The following is a 16,428-nucleotide window of genomic DNA, read 5'->3' as shown; positions in this document are numbered from 1 at the left end:
GCAGCACTGCATCGCCAACAGCGGTGGCGCCACCTCACGATCTCACGCGGTATGCATTGTGATGGAGTATAGTGCGTAGAGCTAATTCGGCCTATCGTATTATTGTGCATTGATTTACGTTCAATATGTAACCGCGACGAAAGGTAAGGATATAAATCGCAAGAGACAAAAATTTGAGAGTATTGTGAGAGCGTGTGAAACAAATGTCGTCTTTCTTTGCAGAAAATTAGAGGAAATACTCGCCGTATCCGGTAGGATAAATTACCCCTAGGGGTGGGGTCAAGTGATTCCAAGCTGTCATTAATTGCAAACAAATTGACAGGTAATGTCAATCGCGTGAGAGACAATTACACAGCGTTGTCATGACTCGACCTATTGTGCCAAGCCAGCAGAAGCTGGCTGAGAAGCTGATTATTTTGAATGACAGAGGTATTGGTATGCTAACACGCATTTACAATATTAAAAAAGCCTGTGGTGATGCCAAATCAAAGCCTGCCTTCCTCTCCGACAAGGCATTAGAGTCTTCCATCAAAACGATCGTCAGGAAGTTTCCTAATGTTGATATAAAGGGATTGCAGACCATTACAAATATTCGTAACGAGATCATCAAGTCCCTGTCATTATACTATTACACATTTGTCGATCTGCTGGATTTTAAGGATAATGTGTGTGAACTTTTGACAACTATGGACGCATGTGGCGTTCACATGGATATCACAATTAATTTTGATTTGACCAAAGGGTATTTAGATCTTGTAATCACATATGTCAGTTTGATGATTCTTTTGTCCAGAGTCGAAGATCGCAAGGCGGTGCTAGGGCTCTTTAACGCAGCTCATGAGATGGTGCACAGCCAGTCTGATTCTAGCTTTCCTCGTTTGGGACAAATGATTATGGATTATGACGCTCCACTGAAGAAGCTCTCAGAAGAATTTGTACCGCATTCTAAATTATTGAAAAATGCTTTGACTTCTTTGTGGGCGGTATATCCTGGTAGGAACTTGTCTGCTGATACATGGAGAGCTGATCAAAAATTGAGTCTTGTCGGTAGTCCTGGCCAGATACTCAAGGCAGCAGCAACAGACACCATGTCCTGCGAAACACTGAGCTTGGATAGAATCGAGAGATGGGTGATTCTTGGATTTTCTCTTTGTCATACGTTTTTGAGTCAGGAACAGCCAAGCAAACTGTGGATCACTGCTCTAGAATCCAGTTGGGTATTGGCATTATTTAGAGATGAGGTAATTTATATACATCAGTATATCCAAACGTTCTTTGAAGGGATGAAAGGATATAGTAAAAGAGTATCAGAGGTGAAAGAATGTTACAATCAAGCAGCACAAAAAGCTGGCTACAAACACAGGGAAAGAAGAAAATTCTTAAGGACCGCTTTGAAGGAATTAGGTTTAATTTTAACGGACCAGCCTGGTCTTCTAGGACCAAAAGCATTGTTGGTCTTGATGGGTCTCTCCCACGCAAGAGACGAAGTGTTGTGGCTTCTAAGACATGGAGACAATCCACCTACTCAAGGTAAAAGTAAAGGACGAGGCAGCGAGGATTTGGTGGATCGCCAGTTGCCCGAATTGCTCTTCCATTGCGAAGAACTGCGCGCGTTAGTAAAGAAATATTCTCAGGTGCTTCAAAGGTATTACGTCCAATTTCTCTCAGGATTCGACGCTCCTGCTCTACATCAAATGATACAAAATCTTCCGGTTTGTCCTGAGGATGAAGGGGCTATCCTTAGTGATATGTGTTCAACTATAGCTAGTCTGACTGTAAAGCAAGTCGAAGACAATGAATTGTTTGATTTTCGTGCCTTTCGACTGGATTGGATTAGGCTGCAGGCCTACATGTCTATCGCGAAATGCAATATGAATCTGGCTGATAACAGAGAATTAGCTTCCTTCATGGACACTGTAATCTTCCACACGAAAATGGTCGACAACTTGGATGAGATGCTGGTCGAGACGTCCGATTTATCTATTTTTTGTTTTTACAGCAAAATATTCGAGGATCAATTCCATATGTGTCTTGAGTTTCCCGCTCAGAATCGATATATCGTAGCGTTTCCGCTGATATGCAGTCACTTCCAAAGTTGCACCCACGAACTTTGTCCGGAGGAGCGTCATCACATTCGCGAAAGAAGCCTTTCCGTCGTTAATATGTACCTGGACGAAATGGCCAAAGAAGCTAAAAATATTATCACGACCATTTGCGACGAGCAGTGTAACATGAGCGACAAACTGCTGGCGAAGCACTGCGCCTTGTTAATCTCACAAGTCGTCAATCGCAAGAAAAAGGACAAGAACAAGAAGAATATGTACGAAATTCACAAGCCCGGTATAGAGAGCTATCGAAAGACCCGTGAAGAATTGACGACGATGGATAAGCTGCATATGGCGCTCACGGAATTGTGTTACGCCATCAACTATTGTCCCACCATTAATGTCTGGGAATATACTTTCGCGCCAAGAGAATATCTGCATCAACATCTGGAGTCGCGATTCGCTAGGGCGCTGGTGGGTATGGTCATGTACAATGCTGATACTAGCGAGATAGCCAAGCCGTCTGAGCTCTTTGTCAGCGTTAGATCCTATATGAACGTCCTTCAGACCATCGAGAATTACGTGCACATAGACATCACGCGCGTCTTCAACAACGCTCTTCTCCAGCAGACTCAAGAGTTAGACAGCCACGGCGACAAGACCATAGCCGCGCTCTACACGCAATGGTATTCAGATGTTCTGTTGAGGCGAGTTAGCGCCGGCAATATTTGCTACTCTGCGAATCAACGGGCATTCGTCAGCCTGTCGGTGGAAGGTGCCATTCCATTTAACGCCGAGGAGTTTTCCGACATTAACGAGCTGAGAGCGTTGGCGGAACTGATAGGTCCGTACGGCATGAAGATGTTGAATGAAAATCTCATGTGGCACATCGCCAGTCAAGTACAACAATTGAAGAAGCTGGTATCCAGCAACAAGGACGTACTGATCACTCTGAGAACGAATTTTGACAAGCCAGAGGTGATGAAGGAGCAATTCAAGAGGCTGCAACACGTAGACAATGTTCTCCAGCGAGTTACCATAATCGGCGTGATTCTCAGCTTCCGACAGTTGTCGCAATCGGCAGTGGTCGACGTGTTGGAGGAACGCATACCATTTTTACTGAGTTCTATATTGGATTTCAGACACCATCTGCCATCCGGCGATCCCATGCGCGTCGTCTCCGAGATGACATCGGCTGCAGGCTTGACTTGTAAGGTCGATCCCACCTTGACGACTGCGCTACGAAATCAGAAGCCCGAGGTAGAGGAGGACGAGCACTTGCTCGTTTGCTTGCTGATGGTTTTCGTGGCGGTTTCCATCCCGAAATTGGCTCGGAACGAGAATTCTTTCTACAGAGCGTCACTAGAAGGCCACTCCAACAATATACATTGCATGGCCACTGCGATAAACAATATATTCGGAGCGTTGTTCACGATTTGCGGGCAGAATGACATAGAAGATAGAATGAAGGAGTTCCTCGCTCTGGCCTCGTCGAGTTTATTGAGATTGGGCCAAGAAGCTGACAAAGAAGCGACTCGAAACAGAGAGTCCGTTTATCTTCTGCTTGATCAAATAGTCCAAGAATCTCCATTCCTGACGATGGACTTATTGGAGAGCTGCTTCCCATATGCACTCATACGCAATGCATATCACGATGTGTACAAGCTCGAGCACTCGCAGCAGTGAGCTCAACGGCGAAATTGCGAAAAAGACGAGGTGCTGCATTTTTAACTTTGCCACTCAGGGCCATTTTTTACGTCCACTTGTAACATCAGAGGCAATCATGAAGACTTTGCTAATATATATCGAGCCGAGAGATAATTTTGCGAATGAAATTTAGTTTCCGGCTACATGGCATCGATGAAAAAGTACAAGCATATATACGTCAACGGAAGAACGAAAGAATGGTGAACGTATACGTACGGTTGTTTGAAAATTGATAACATCGATAAGCTATTCCTCGGCATTTTAACAGAATGGCGCAAGCTCATATTGTAATACATTTTAACGATTTTCTTACGCTGCTTGCGACAAAAGTCACATGCAACGTTATTAGAATCTGTGTTTTTCTTGACCATTTATGTAATTGAATCTGTCTTTATCTTGTCGAAAGTATCTTTATCGAGGAAAATTAATCAATGAACAATCGAGATTCACGGACTTTCGTAATTCGAAATGATGCATTTTGTAATGTACAGTGCATTTTGTAATGTACTGTACATTTTGTAAAGTACAGTATTCTCTTATTTACATTTTTAACATCCGGCTTGAAATATTCGTTAGTTATGTAACTGCATATCTTAAATTCCAGCATTGTTACGACTTTGTGTCAAAGAATTTTTCTATTGCACGGGAATGCATCATAAGCTCCCACGACTTCAAGCTAGAGATCGCGATATTCATGTATCACCCAGTAGGTATATCATCACTTACCCACTATGACTTTTTAATGTACAATTGTAACTTTTACAATAGTTTATATAATAAATAAAACTATGTGTAAAACAACTCGCTCTCAATTTTTCCATCACCCTCAAAGAACCACACGCGAGATAAATGTAAAATGTATGCTTTATTTAGTTTTCTTTACAATGTTTTTGTCTCTTTTAATCACATTAACATAACACAAGAGATATTCACAATCATAATCTTTTTTTTTTTTATTTATAATATCCTTAAAACACTCGCCGCATTCTAGACATTTTGGGAAAAGAGAGAGTGGTGGTCTGAATCTACATTCAGGCGATTGGTCAGTATCATGCTCAATTATAATTTACAATACAGATTTTATGATTTACAATAAAGAGAAATACAAAAATGAGATACATCTCTAAAAAACGCATCACTCGAAGTTGCACCGACTAAAAGTAGAGGTACGGCACGAACGTAAGGGCCACTTGGTGCTTAGTGATATCCAAGTAACGGTCTCTTAAAATAAAAAACCTACGGTTCCTTCAGAAAACAATTAATTATCCGCGAAGTGATCAGTACAAAGGGCACAAAGTTCCGCTTAAATAATCCCGGATGCACGATGTTGATAGGTCACCACGTTTTTGGATCGATAGAAAAAATATAATCTTCGATTTGTTCTTTTTTTTTTTGTTCTTTTCTCTCTAACATTATGTACAAGTGATAGAGTAGTGTGTGCATCGCGTCACAGTAATACGGCTCTGGATTAAGATAGATACGGCACACCAATCGCGATGCCCTCAAAGATTTCGGTTTCGTTATCGTTCTGTCGACGTGATATACTTATATATTCGGTGATTTGACACGTTACGCTCTTGTGAAGCGCGTGAAGGAAGTTTTGTTATCGCAGGGAATGAAAGTCAACATCTTAATCCAGACGCCGCGGAAACGAATAAGCTTAAGCATATGTAGTTAGAGGTCTGGAACAAATGATGAAGGAAAATTTATTCTTATCTTATAGTTCTCCCGTACGCGCAAGTGACTTCACTGTCAATTTTTAGTAACCGCGCCCTGATCCCATTCCACGCTCGTTCTTTAGGCTTTTTCGAAACGTAACGAGGCCAATTGTTCTCGTCTTCTTTGAAATATTCGCTATGTCGTATACGAACTTGTACCTGTGATCTTTAATCATAATGCTCAGTCGTTCGAAGTAATGGCAGTGAGATGGAAGCAAAAGTAATCCGCGCACCGTCGTTCGATCGGAACGTTTCAGTTCGTTCCAAAAGCGAGTTCTAACTACCTCGAGATTGCTCATCAAATGGCAGTGGCTCAGAACGGAATGATCGCCCAGAGATTCTCGATGACTCTTCGAACGACATTATTTCGCGCTTTTTCTTTAACACATGGAAAAGGTTTCTCGGTCTTCTGCGTAAAAAGAAATCCAAAAAAAAGGACATATAAAAAGTCTCCTTTGTATGATAATTTTCTAAAATATTCATGTGATCGTTATTATCGCACGTTTAAAAGATCACAACTAACATTTATTTGCGGGAAACATTTCTAACGATACACTAACGCATTAAAATTAATCGAAGACACAAATTGCATCTCGTTACGTTCATTGGCAGTAAATCACGTCCGCTGACTGTCGCGGATTGTTGCTTGCATCGAAACAGACTAAATCGTTCAATGGTATTACGAGCGACTTCGAATGGGATCAAATGGGGAATTCCTTTGCATCTACACGCAAGAAATCTCGAAACTTTCTAAATAACGTTAATCGATTCCGCCGGTCCACGATGGATCGTCACAGAAACTTAGCTGCTTAAAACCTAAAGGCTCGATTACACGCACGTACAGACACTCGCTCGTCATCCTTAACTTCCGTCCTGATTACAAAATACAGAATAATATTTCGCTATAATACAGATCTGATATAAAAACAAGTATTTTTTGTATTCGCTTTACCATTTTTGTTATAGTTATATAATCATTTTATAATATCAGTTATATTTACACAGATATACACACTCGCGATTTCTTTCTCGCGTTCTCTCACTCACAATATTTTCTCGCACGCCCGAAAAACTTTTACTTTCCGTCCCATTTTTCTTTCATATTCCCTCTCGCCTATTCTCTCACAAGATCTCGTATGATCCACCTATTAATCACATTGCATCTATTGTACATTTCCACACTATTTGCAAACTCGTATTATAGCGTCTTTGCTGGCACCTCCTCGTTTTAATCCTGCATCCCTATATCCATCCTTTTGCCTAGATAAAACACAGTCTTAAAGTTACAACGCAGAGAGTTGTAATTCAGTTGCAGATAGACATAGAGATATATTAATCACACCAATCGATATTTGCAAATGCGACTAAATTTTCATCTTTATGCTCTACAAATTGCTACATGACTGTGATCAAATAAAAACCGATGTAAGATTCCCAAAACATTTCACTGTCCTTATGAAATGGCAAAAATGACAATGGCGCCATTGATGATGGATGTAACTATTGTTTTATCTGCGCTGCACTTTAAAATACATAAGTGTTTTGTTACGCGAATGATTGTAATAAAATTGATAAAATATTGAATATCACGAAAATAAAACTCTTTCTTAATTTTCTAGTTCAGAAAATTGCGTTGAATTGCTAGAACATTAAACATTATGAAAGTTATGTTAAAGTGGTAAAGGTAACAGTCATAAAAACTGACGAAAAAAATAAATCTAGTTTCAAGTAGCACGTGTTTCATCAGTTTTCCTCGGAGACAAATCTCGATTTAATATACGTCGTTAACTTGAATGTGCTTTTCGCGTATGTTTAATATTATCTGTATCATCGTAAATTGATATAATCCGAACGGGATCGAACACGGACTACGACATTTGCATAAAGAGATGTCGATAAGTGAAAAAAAAACTCAGTCGTTTGTTCGTCAGATTTGGCGTTTCAGAGAAGGGAAGTGCATTAATCGTATCGACAATGGTCTGACAGCACCAGATACGATTCAACTCGAGAATGAGAACTGATCTCGTGTCTCTTGCTTACGAGTATGCAGCTGTGTACGTGTGAGCCCATGTGTACATATATATTATATATTATATATTATACATATATAATATATATTATATACATATATTATTATACATATATCATATAACACGTTCGCATTTCGATAAGAGGGCTCGTCTTTGGTCCGCTGTACGCATAGTAGCGCGTTTACGGTGCAGCCCTCGACTTAATATAGCATGTTAAAACGCGTTTTTAATTAAATATAACTTATAACATTCTCTCGTAATAGGCGGAGATAAATTATCATCTGCAAGATATAACTAATCAATAATAGTAATAATATCAATAATCGGTACAGCTTAATAATAATCAATATCATTTTCGTTCATATGTAATAGTTAATGGAATATCGCTATAGAAACGCATTATTTTGTTGTTGCTGCTCTTATATCTCTCATAATCTCGCATAGGTTCATTCACTTCAATTGGCTAATACACAAATTAGTATAAGAATAATACATAGTGTTAATTATTATGCTACAATGGTACAGAGATCAAGCGAATGACCTGCGATGGTTTGGTAATGGTAGAGTGACATTTCGCTCCAGAAAGTCGTTTATAAAACATTTCAGTCATTAAAATTGCGAATAATAAATAACGTTATTTGTACGGTGATTTTATACAACAATACTAATTTTTTTGCTTGTATCGTGATATCTATCGAGTTCAAAAATTAAGTCAAATCGTTTATCGTCCCGCAATAAAATTTTGATTTGAATAAAAAATGACTTTGTTCTATATTTATCGATAAACAAAAAATATGAGTAAAACGTTGTCCTTGGAAAACTTAGTTACATATATATGCCGTTTATCTAAGGACGTATTGTCTTATTACCAATTTTCCACTAAACTCGCAATCTCTAGCAAACAAAGAGATTCTCATCTTAATTTAACTTTCGAGAGCGACATGCACAGTATCGACATCTCGAAGGACGCCATCACATAAAGACCATAATCATGGCCTTAAATGCTCATAGTGTCGAAGGACGAAGATACATTTCAACACCGCCGCTTTCGTCGCTGTGCCAAATACAGCGTCGATCACTAAAGCGAAATGAATCACACGTTGGATCGATTTAAATTACTTTGATCATATAACAATGTCGCCTTCGTTCACTGGCGAAGGTCTTTTTCGAAGCGTTCTAAAATTTGATCATGTGACGAGTTCTTCCTGAACGGCGACGCAAAAGACACCATATTGTGTGCTACATAAAAAAGATTACATATATAAAATTCTCGGTATTCACGATATTCCGACATATTCTTTATACTATCGTGATCCCGGTCAAAACTCGTTCTTCCGGGTCGCCGTTCGCAGCGTTTGTCCTTGCGAAATCACATCTACCGAACCGATACAAAATGAGAGATCGATTTGATCACTAATGCGTACTTTCTTTGTATCTACAAGTAACGCGCGGGCTCTTCCGCGTTCTGTGAATTCAACGCAACTTAGGTAAAAGCGTCGGACCTCTCAATCTGTTCGACCATCGTGCCGTATCATCACGCTGTACCTCGTCATTATTGCTTCGACCTCAGTTATGAGACATCGTCGCGTTTCTTAGGTGGAGTGGATCGGTAACCCTTCGCGTTTGGCAATCGTTCTTTACACAACGACTCGTGGTGCAATGCCGCGACTGGTGGTCCTTGCCCGTGACGACGTCCTAGGATCGTCACACCTTGTTGTGATGCCTCATCTCATAGGCTGCGCCCCTCCCGCCTCCCCCGGAGCCCGAATAGGCGCCGGCATACAGTTCTGGGTGGTTGGAACGGCTGTAGTTGTCTGCTGACCCGCTACTTGGTGGCGCACTAGCTGTGGGAACCGAGCGATAGCCTGCTTAAAGTTTAGAAAAACGTTCGGCGATAAAACGAAACGTATAATCGAAAGTAATATATCAGGTATGCGGGAACGGAGTTGCTGCAGATATATAACTAGATAACTGGTAAACAAAATATGGAGTAGGGAAACAGTCACCGCGAGCTCTACGCTTTCCGCGTGTCTCTCGCGCGCTGTTTCTTGCATCCTACTCCGGATGCCATTCCAGAAAATTATAATTTTAAATGAACACAATCGGTGATGCGAAAGAAGGGAGGAGTTCAGCTCCTGTATGAACGGGAAAGAAAAAGTATCTTAGCTAGCATTCGGTGCAATGTTATGAAGAATGAAAACTAGGAGCAAATACAAGAATCTTACGGCTATTTGAATTTATTTATTATAAACCATGATGAATCTAAACATGTTCTTCGTTTTTGCGTAACGTTTGTATTCAAGAATTTGCTCCTATCAAGCGTATAGAATATAGGCCCCAGCTCACCTCTGCAGGTCATAGAACGATAGTATCAGGTAGTGATGCGCGTCAATCAATGCGAGGGAGATGCAAACAGGAAAAGACATTGATGTAGTTGCGGGTCACACAAGGATGTAAAGACGCAGACAACATTGACTTGAGTTTAATCCGTATTAGTAGTATTTTCGTTCACGTTAATTTCAATGAATGTAGTTTCGATCAGTGCTTAAGCACGAGAATCAAACTCAAGCAACGAGAAATAGATAGGTCAATATGTTAACGCACCTTTCGGATAATACTGAGCACCCCTACCCTCGCCATAACCGTGAGATGGTCCACGCGTTCCGTGTCCGCCTTGACTCGATCGTGGGGGTATACTTCTTGGCCCGGCTCCACCCCCACCGTGCGGATGTCGCTGTAATAAGTACAACAGTGAAATAATAAAATATTACAATATTATAATTTTTCAAACATTTTTCAAACATTAAGTTTTAATACGCGAGAAAAATTATATCGACATAATTAACGTAAATTTACCATTCTTCTAAGGGTATTCATCGGTCTTGTTAATGTATCACTGATACGCCTCGCTGGCGGCTTTTTAGGATTCGTGGAAGGAATATGCACGGCACAACACTTGATAAACAGTCCCATAAATATGATGAAAGCTATACCCATCAACAGCACTGCCCACCAAAATTCCTAAAACAGATAATAAGCGATGGTTACGAATAAATAGTGATCAAATAAAATGTTCGTACTTACGGTTATCCATTGCGCCACCGACGATAAAGTTTCTTTGTTGAACAGTAGATTTTTCAATCTCGCGAGTGGTCCTTCCGTATCGACGGCTCGGCATTTCAAGAAGACATCGCAATAACCCTGCGAACAAAAACGATAATTTCTCCGTCTCGCAACCCCATTGATTTCCGCTCACGATAACCCACCTGAAAATTATCGCAGGGTGAGCCAGGTCTGAGGCTCATTCCACCCTCGGGCAGTCCCACCATATGCGCAAACTCGCTCGTGCCACGACATGTTGATGCATCGGTGCCATTTTGACAGGCTAATTCGCAGAGCTTTCGCTTGTCGATGTTCGGTATGATGCTGCTCGTTAAAAAGCACTCTGTCAGATTCCACTCCAGGCAAATGGATCCGGTGCACTCCCCGTTGATACACAGCTGTAAATAACGCGTCGTTGAAACCGGGCGTCGACGGCCATTAAATCATACAATACACAGAATAACAAAGGGCCATTACTTGAGTGCCTTCGTTGCATCTAGTCTTATTGGCCCTGGGTAGCGGCGCCGGACATTCGGAGGATCTTCCGTTACAGGTAGAATTGTAACTACAGTCTGATTCAGCTCTACATTGAACCTTATGGGAGAGTGGCACAAATTGACACGTTTCACTCGAACAGCAAGGTCCTTGGCTAGGACTGTAAACGGGTAATCAAAATCATAAGGGATATAAATAAAAAAAACGCACCGGCTGGTGTTATTTTCAGTCGAAAACATTTCACTCGCGTACCTGCATTGTGTTCCATATTTCCTACTGCAGCCTTTCGCCGTCTCATTCTTGATCTTATCCAGCTCGGACACTTGTCTAGGATAGCAGCATTTGTCCACACACTCATCGTCATCGTATCCGCAATCACACTCCTCGCCAGTCTCAACAATTTTGTTCCCGCAAAATGCTCCTGTAAATAAAAAATGAGTACAATTAATTTTATAAAGCGGGTAAAAGTCATAGAATAAATATTTTTTGTATTGTTTAGCTCTAAAAATTGCACGAAAAGGAATCCGAAAACAATTGTTAAACATACCAGTGAAACAGTTTCTCTTCTTGTTATCCTCGATAGCATCTAGGACGTTGCTGATATTGCCAATGCTGCACTTTGAGAACTTGCTGTTGTTCGGTCGATTTCCGCTCGTTGCCGAGGCGAACATGATATAATTACCGTCCAAGCCACCCGGTCTGCATTCCGGCGGAAAATCGTGCTGCAAAAAAAAGACGATCGTTATAATTACCAATGCACTCCCGTCGTTCTCGAACGGATTAAAACGAAAGACAAGCAGCACTCCTTTCGCAATAGCGGCTTACCGGTGATCCAAAGTTATGGCCTATCTCGTGCGCCAGAGTCAGCTGCGACACCTTGGGCGGCACTCGGCTGTTGTAATTCACAAAAGTTATGATGCCGGTGTTCAGGGATCTCTTGGTGGACTGATAAAGGCCGGCCACAGTTTCCGTGTAAGTTTTAAACTTTTCGCAGATACCACCGGACGCGCCGGATGCGGACGCGACCCAAGCGAGCCCCAAGGTGCCTCCGGTGAAGTCCCTGTCGACACGAGGCGCGAAATAACATTTACGAACCATAGGCGCAAGCGAACGCGATGCGCAATTTTGTTACCCGCTTACCTATAAGTGAAGACGTAGGCGAGACAGAAGTCTTCGTGATTTGAGAGGGAGTGCAAATTCAGGAAGTTGCTGACGTCGATATTCTCCATACAGAACGGGTTCGGTTCAGTGTACGGTTGTTGTGAGCACGCCGTCTCGTCATCGATCTGATATCAGATATAGCGAGTATGTCAGTCACAAGCGAGTACTCGCACGCCGGCCAATACTATTTTCGGCATGATACCGTTACCTTTATTCGTTGAACCTCAAACTTGATGTTTCTGTGCTCCGTTCTGCCATCGAATTTCGTGTCTCTATAGATGTAATTCACGGCGGTGACGTGGTGAGCGATCAGGGACAATATTTCCTCTCTGGTTTTCTCCGCGTCATGATGCAACTGCGAAGACAAACTTGGACTCAATATTCGTGACAACGGTCTGAAATTCTATTTGATCTTTTTCTGCGCGATATCGCAGAATTCTCTTTATATATTCACATCTCATAGAATTTGCATTACTCGATTTTCAACATGGAATAAATCTTGAATTAAGTTAAAATGCATTAAAAATTGACCAATAAATAAAGTTTGACTACCTTATTACATTAAAATCTGCGCGAAAATCTTTCAGTTTCAATGTTAGATATTTTCGCGCAATGGAAGATTTTTGCGGAATTTTTAAAAAATCGTTAAAAAATTTGCCATTAAAATTGCCTCCGGTGAAATGCACTGTATGCAGCGTATACTATGGTAGTATCAAAGACCGTCGTAACATAGAAATATTCTTTTTGCAAAACACGCCGGAATGCGGATGGTGTCTAGCTTGTTGAGAAAATGCAAAGAGGAATTGCACTGACCGTGCTGCCGACGAAAACGCATATGAATGTGGAACCATAGGAAGAGAAGGGCCGGTATTCGAGGTATTTCTCTATTGTGTAAGGAAATACTGGCATTCTCTAGTTACAAATTGCCAACGGGAATTGGGTCATTCCATCGTTATAACAATCCGTTATCTTGTATCTAATCCTTTTATGTGATTACCGATGCGCTGATTGTACATTGCATGTGATCGCAATGAATGAGATAGAATATAGGTAAAGCATATTTGATTTTTTTTCCCAGACTTAATGTATGCTTTATAATGTGAAATATGATGAAACATATCTATTACTAGCATATCTATAACATGATATTGTATTCCGATACTTTCGGATATGTATAATTAAAGGAAAACGATCTCAAAAGTTAGATTTAGCTTTGAAAGCATTACTGTTAGCAGATCGTATAACGTTTGAAAGCAGCCGATAAAACAGAAAAACACTTTTCCAATAAATTAACGATATGTATGAACTATTTATATTTGTAAAAAATGTTGCATACCTGTTCAGAGATATGTCTCCATATAAGAGGATCCGTTTGTATGAAGAGCGAACAAGTATTGTTCTCCTTCGACCTGGTCGCTCTTCGCTGTCTGCGATGACTAGGTTCATTGGCTTCTCTACTGTACTTATGACCAGGTTTCTCGTGATCACCATTCCAAGGTGTAATATTTGGTTTCGGCTCCTTTTGGTTCGCCGACGTGATCGTTTTAGGCGGTTCGTCTGGTTCGGCGGAATTCTGGATACGCTCCATCCATTGTATTACCTCGTTCGTAATACCACATCCACTACTGTCGCCTGCAAAGTTAATTATCGATTCAACATTATCGCTCAAGAACAATTTTAAGATTGAACTTGTACTTGCAAAACATATTTAATGTAAATCGACAAAAATTAAAAATCTTGCACGTTTGTCATTTTTATCTTAAATTTTATTTAAATAAAATATCAACAGAAGAGAGAATATGCAACTTGTTCCCTATCATCATTTTACCATATTTTTTATAATTTTATTATATTTTCTTAATTATACAAGCAAAGAATAAAAAACAGTAATTAATGCCTTTTCAACGTGTTTAACGTAAACTATAACAGTATTTGCTCTTAGCAAAATAACACGAACAGAAGCCATTCGGTGTCTCTGCTTTCTGAACTGCAGTAGATGAAAATCTGGGAGCGTGAGTCGGGTAAGCTATTCCGAGCAAGCACCGTAAGGTTTCCTAATTAATAGCAAAGTTCATTGCCATTAATTCTGAATCTGGTCGTAGAACTCGAAACATCCACGAGCCACGTGGGAGCCTTACATCATCGATAAGACCAGGATACGTTGGGCTTCGAAACCTCTCCGAATGTAGGCCGAAGTCTATCGTAAGATCCTCCGGCACGAATAGAGGGAATAATAACGATGTGGGAGCTGCCAAGTCACGTACCGTGCAGTCTACGTCGCGTGAGCCGTTGTCACCGAAACAAGGCGCGCATACGGCTTAATCATCGGCGCAATTCCGCAATACGCTCGAGTTATCTGCGTAAAGCGAATACATAGGCATAATGCAGCGACTAACGGCGACCTTGTCGTGGTCCCTCGAGTGTCGTATCGCGGTGCACAACGATGCGGGAACATCCATGTACACGTGCGAGAATGCGAACACTCTGCTTCGTCACCAACTCGCACGATTAGATCAGCGATTCTGGAGAAGCAAAAAGGGATCTACACGATGTAAAGAGAAACTATTGACACTTACAGCGTTTTCTACGACATCTACATCTGCTTTTTTATTTTAAAATTCAGAAAAGTTAATGTACGCGATCGCGTTAATTGTTCTTCTTTTACATCACAAATATAATGTAAAAATAGTTAATTTATATATTTTCTTCTTTCATTCTTTTTATAGATAAAACAGAATTTTACTCATTCAATACTTTCATTATGAATTAACTTTAATTATGAATAACGTAAACAATTGACGAGATCATTTTCAATGGCGAAATAGAATTCTTTATTATTTATTTCTCGAGATAAATGTTGTTTCTTTCACTAATTTACATGCAGAATTATTGACTTTTTGCATTTTTAAAAATAAGAGTTTATGTTGATTTAAAAAAAAAATAATATTACATTTTATACACTGTGATGCGATGTTATCGGAGATCAACGTCGTATCTTCCTGTAGGCATTCTTTCGATCTACGGAGAAATTGTTTCGCATAAGTATGAACCAATAACGTCACTGCCGATATAGCCGATATAGCCGAGATAATCGCGACCGTCGGCTTTATTGGCGGGTTAACCGTAAGCCACGAGCTTTAATGACTTGGCATTTGAGGCGTGACAATATTGGCTGTCCCGTGCCATTGCTACCTGCTACCATTGTCTGTGTGCCGGTGTTAATAAGAATTTCCATTTCATAAAACAGAAGTAAAAGAAACGTCGACGACGCAGAGGGTTAGTTGATGCTTCTTTGCAACAACTTTTAAGCCTTTTATTATCTTTTTAATACTTCCGATCGTGCCATATATTGCAACGTTGTTTCGGCAGGATTTAGTTCCAGGATATAAAGTGTCTCCCATCCTACTCCGCTCGACTCCTCTTCGTATCATCGTGCCTTGTATAGCGCTCCAATAAATGTAGCAAACTCATAACATCGAACGTGTTTCCGACGAGCAAACACGGCAAGACAGCGCGTTTCGGTTCGCGCAGCATGCACAAACGGCGCGATAAATATTACACATGATACCTGTTCGTTTCACCGTTCGCCATTTACGCTACCGCCATAAACACGAGCGACGACGGTGGATTACGCAGGGCGAAATTCACTCCACTCGTTCAGTCGCCATGCCGACTACGCTCGGATAGTAGACGAGAGACTACACTTTCTACAATCCTCTGCGCATCTATCCGAATGGACTATTTCCTTCCCTAACGATATCGCAAATGGTGCATGGAATTCGTATTGCCGTGAACTTTTCAATATCCATATCCTCGCTAAAACGATACAATCTTCTGCCAGTTGCTAAGCTACATTGTTCCCGATAGCATAAAGCAGAATCAAAAAGTGAGCACTTTCGTTCGAATGGATAATGGCTCTCTGACAAATTCGGAATTTTGCTTGAATAACAAAATTTTTTTTTAATAACGGTGATACGTTTTTATTGTCGCGACAAAAGTTTGATAAAAACAGAATATCTATCTCAATAAATTAATGTAAAAAAGAAACAAAATAATGTATCGCAAATATATAGAATTATTTCAAAACTCGAGATGCATTAAAAAGCTAATTAATATATCTACATTTGTACAATTCTTTCCAAGATAAAGTTTTAACCTTACTTTTCCAAA

General features: G+C 40.5%; 2 protein-coding genes across 4 annotated transcripts in view; one reads left to right on the top strand and one right to left on the bottom strand.

Moving 5' to 3' along the window:
• Positions 1 to 7: 7 nt before the first annotated feature.
• On the top strand, positions 8 to 4,553 carry Hem (Nck associated protein 1 Hem). The gene is made up of 2 exons (XM_012373488.2): positions 8 to 143; positions 223 to 4,553. The coding sequence occupies exon 2, from the start codon at positions 363 to 365 to the stop codon at positions 3,729 to 3,731; it is 3,369 nt and encodes a 1,122-aa protein (XP_012228911.1). The 5' UTR covers positions 8 to 143; positions 223 to 362; the 3' UTR covers positions 3,732 to 4,553.
• A 45-nt stretch (positions 4,554 to 4,598) lies between these two features.
• kuz (zinc-dependent metalloprotease kuz) overlaps positions 4,599 to 16,428 on the bottom strand; it is a 114,705-nt gene continuing 102,875 nt past the window's right edge. Inside the window, exons 4-15 of one of the 3 annotated variants that reach the window (XM_012373490.2) lie at positions 13,595 to 13,890; positions 12,467 to 12,613; positions 12,238 to 12,383; positions 11,923 to 12,157; positions 11,645 to 11,819; positions 11,350 to 11,518; positions 11,080 to 11,257; positions 10,767 to 11,000; positions 10,585 to 10,701; positions 10,357 to 10,521; positions 10,105 to 10,234; positions 4,599 to 9,368 (exon numbers count right to left, since the gene is read on the bottom strand). In XM_012373490.2, coding sequence (XP_012228913.1) covers positions 9,205 to 9,368; positions 10,105 to 10,234; positions 10,357 to 10,521; positions 10,585 to 10,701; positions 10,767 to 11,000; positions 11,080 to 11,257; positions 11,350 to 11,518; positions 11,645 to 11,819; positions 11,923 to 12,157; positions 12,238 to 12,383; positions 12,467 to 12,613; positions 13,595 to 13,890 — 2,156 coding nt within the window. In that variant the 3' untranslated portion in view covers positions 4,599 to 9,204. The remainder of the gene's footprint in view (positions 9,369 to 10,104; positions 10,235 to 10,356; positions 10,522 to 10,584; positions 10,702 to 10,766; positions 11,001 to 11,079; positions 11,258 to 11,349; positions 11,519 to 11,644; positions 11,820 to 11,922; positions 12,158 to 12,237; positions 12,384 to 12,466; positions 12,614 to 13,594; positions 13,891 to 16,428) is intronic. The other 2 variants (XM_012373491.2, XM_012373492.2) reach the window with 2 other exon arrangements.

The sequence above is a fragment of the Linepithema humile genome, chromosome 2 (genome assembly GCF_040581485.1).
Source record: "Linepithema humile isolate Giens D197 chromosome 2, Lhum_UNIL_v1.0, whole genome shotgun sequence".
Lineage (NCBI taxonomy): Eukaryota > Metazoa > Arthropoda > Insecta > Hymenoptera > Formicidae > Linepithema > Linepithema humile.
The sequence above is the reverse complement of the archived record's forward strand: the minus strand, read 5'-3'. Positions and strand labels throughout refer to the sequence as shown.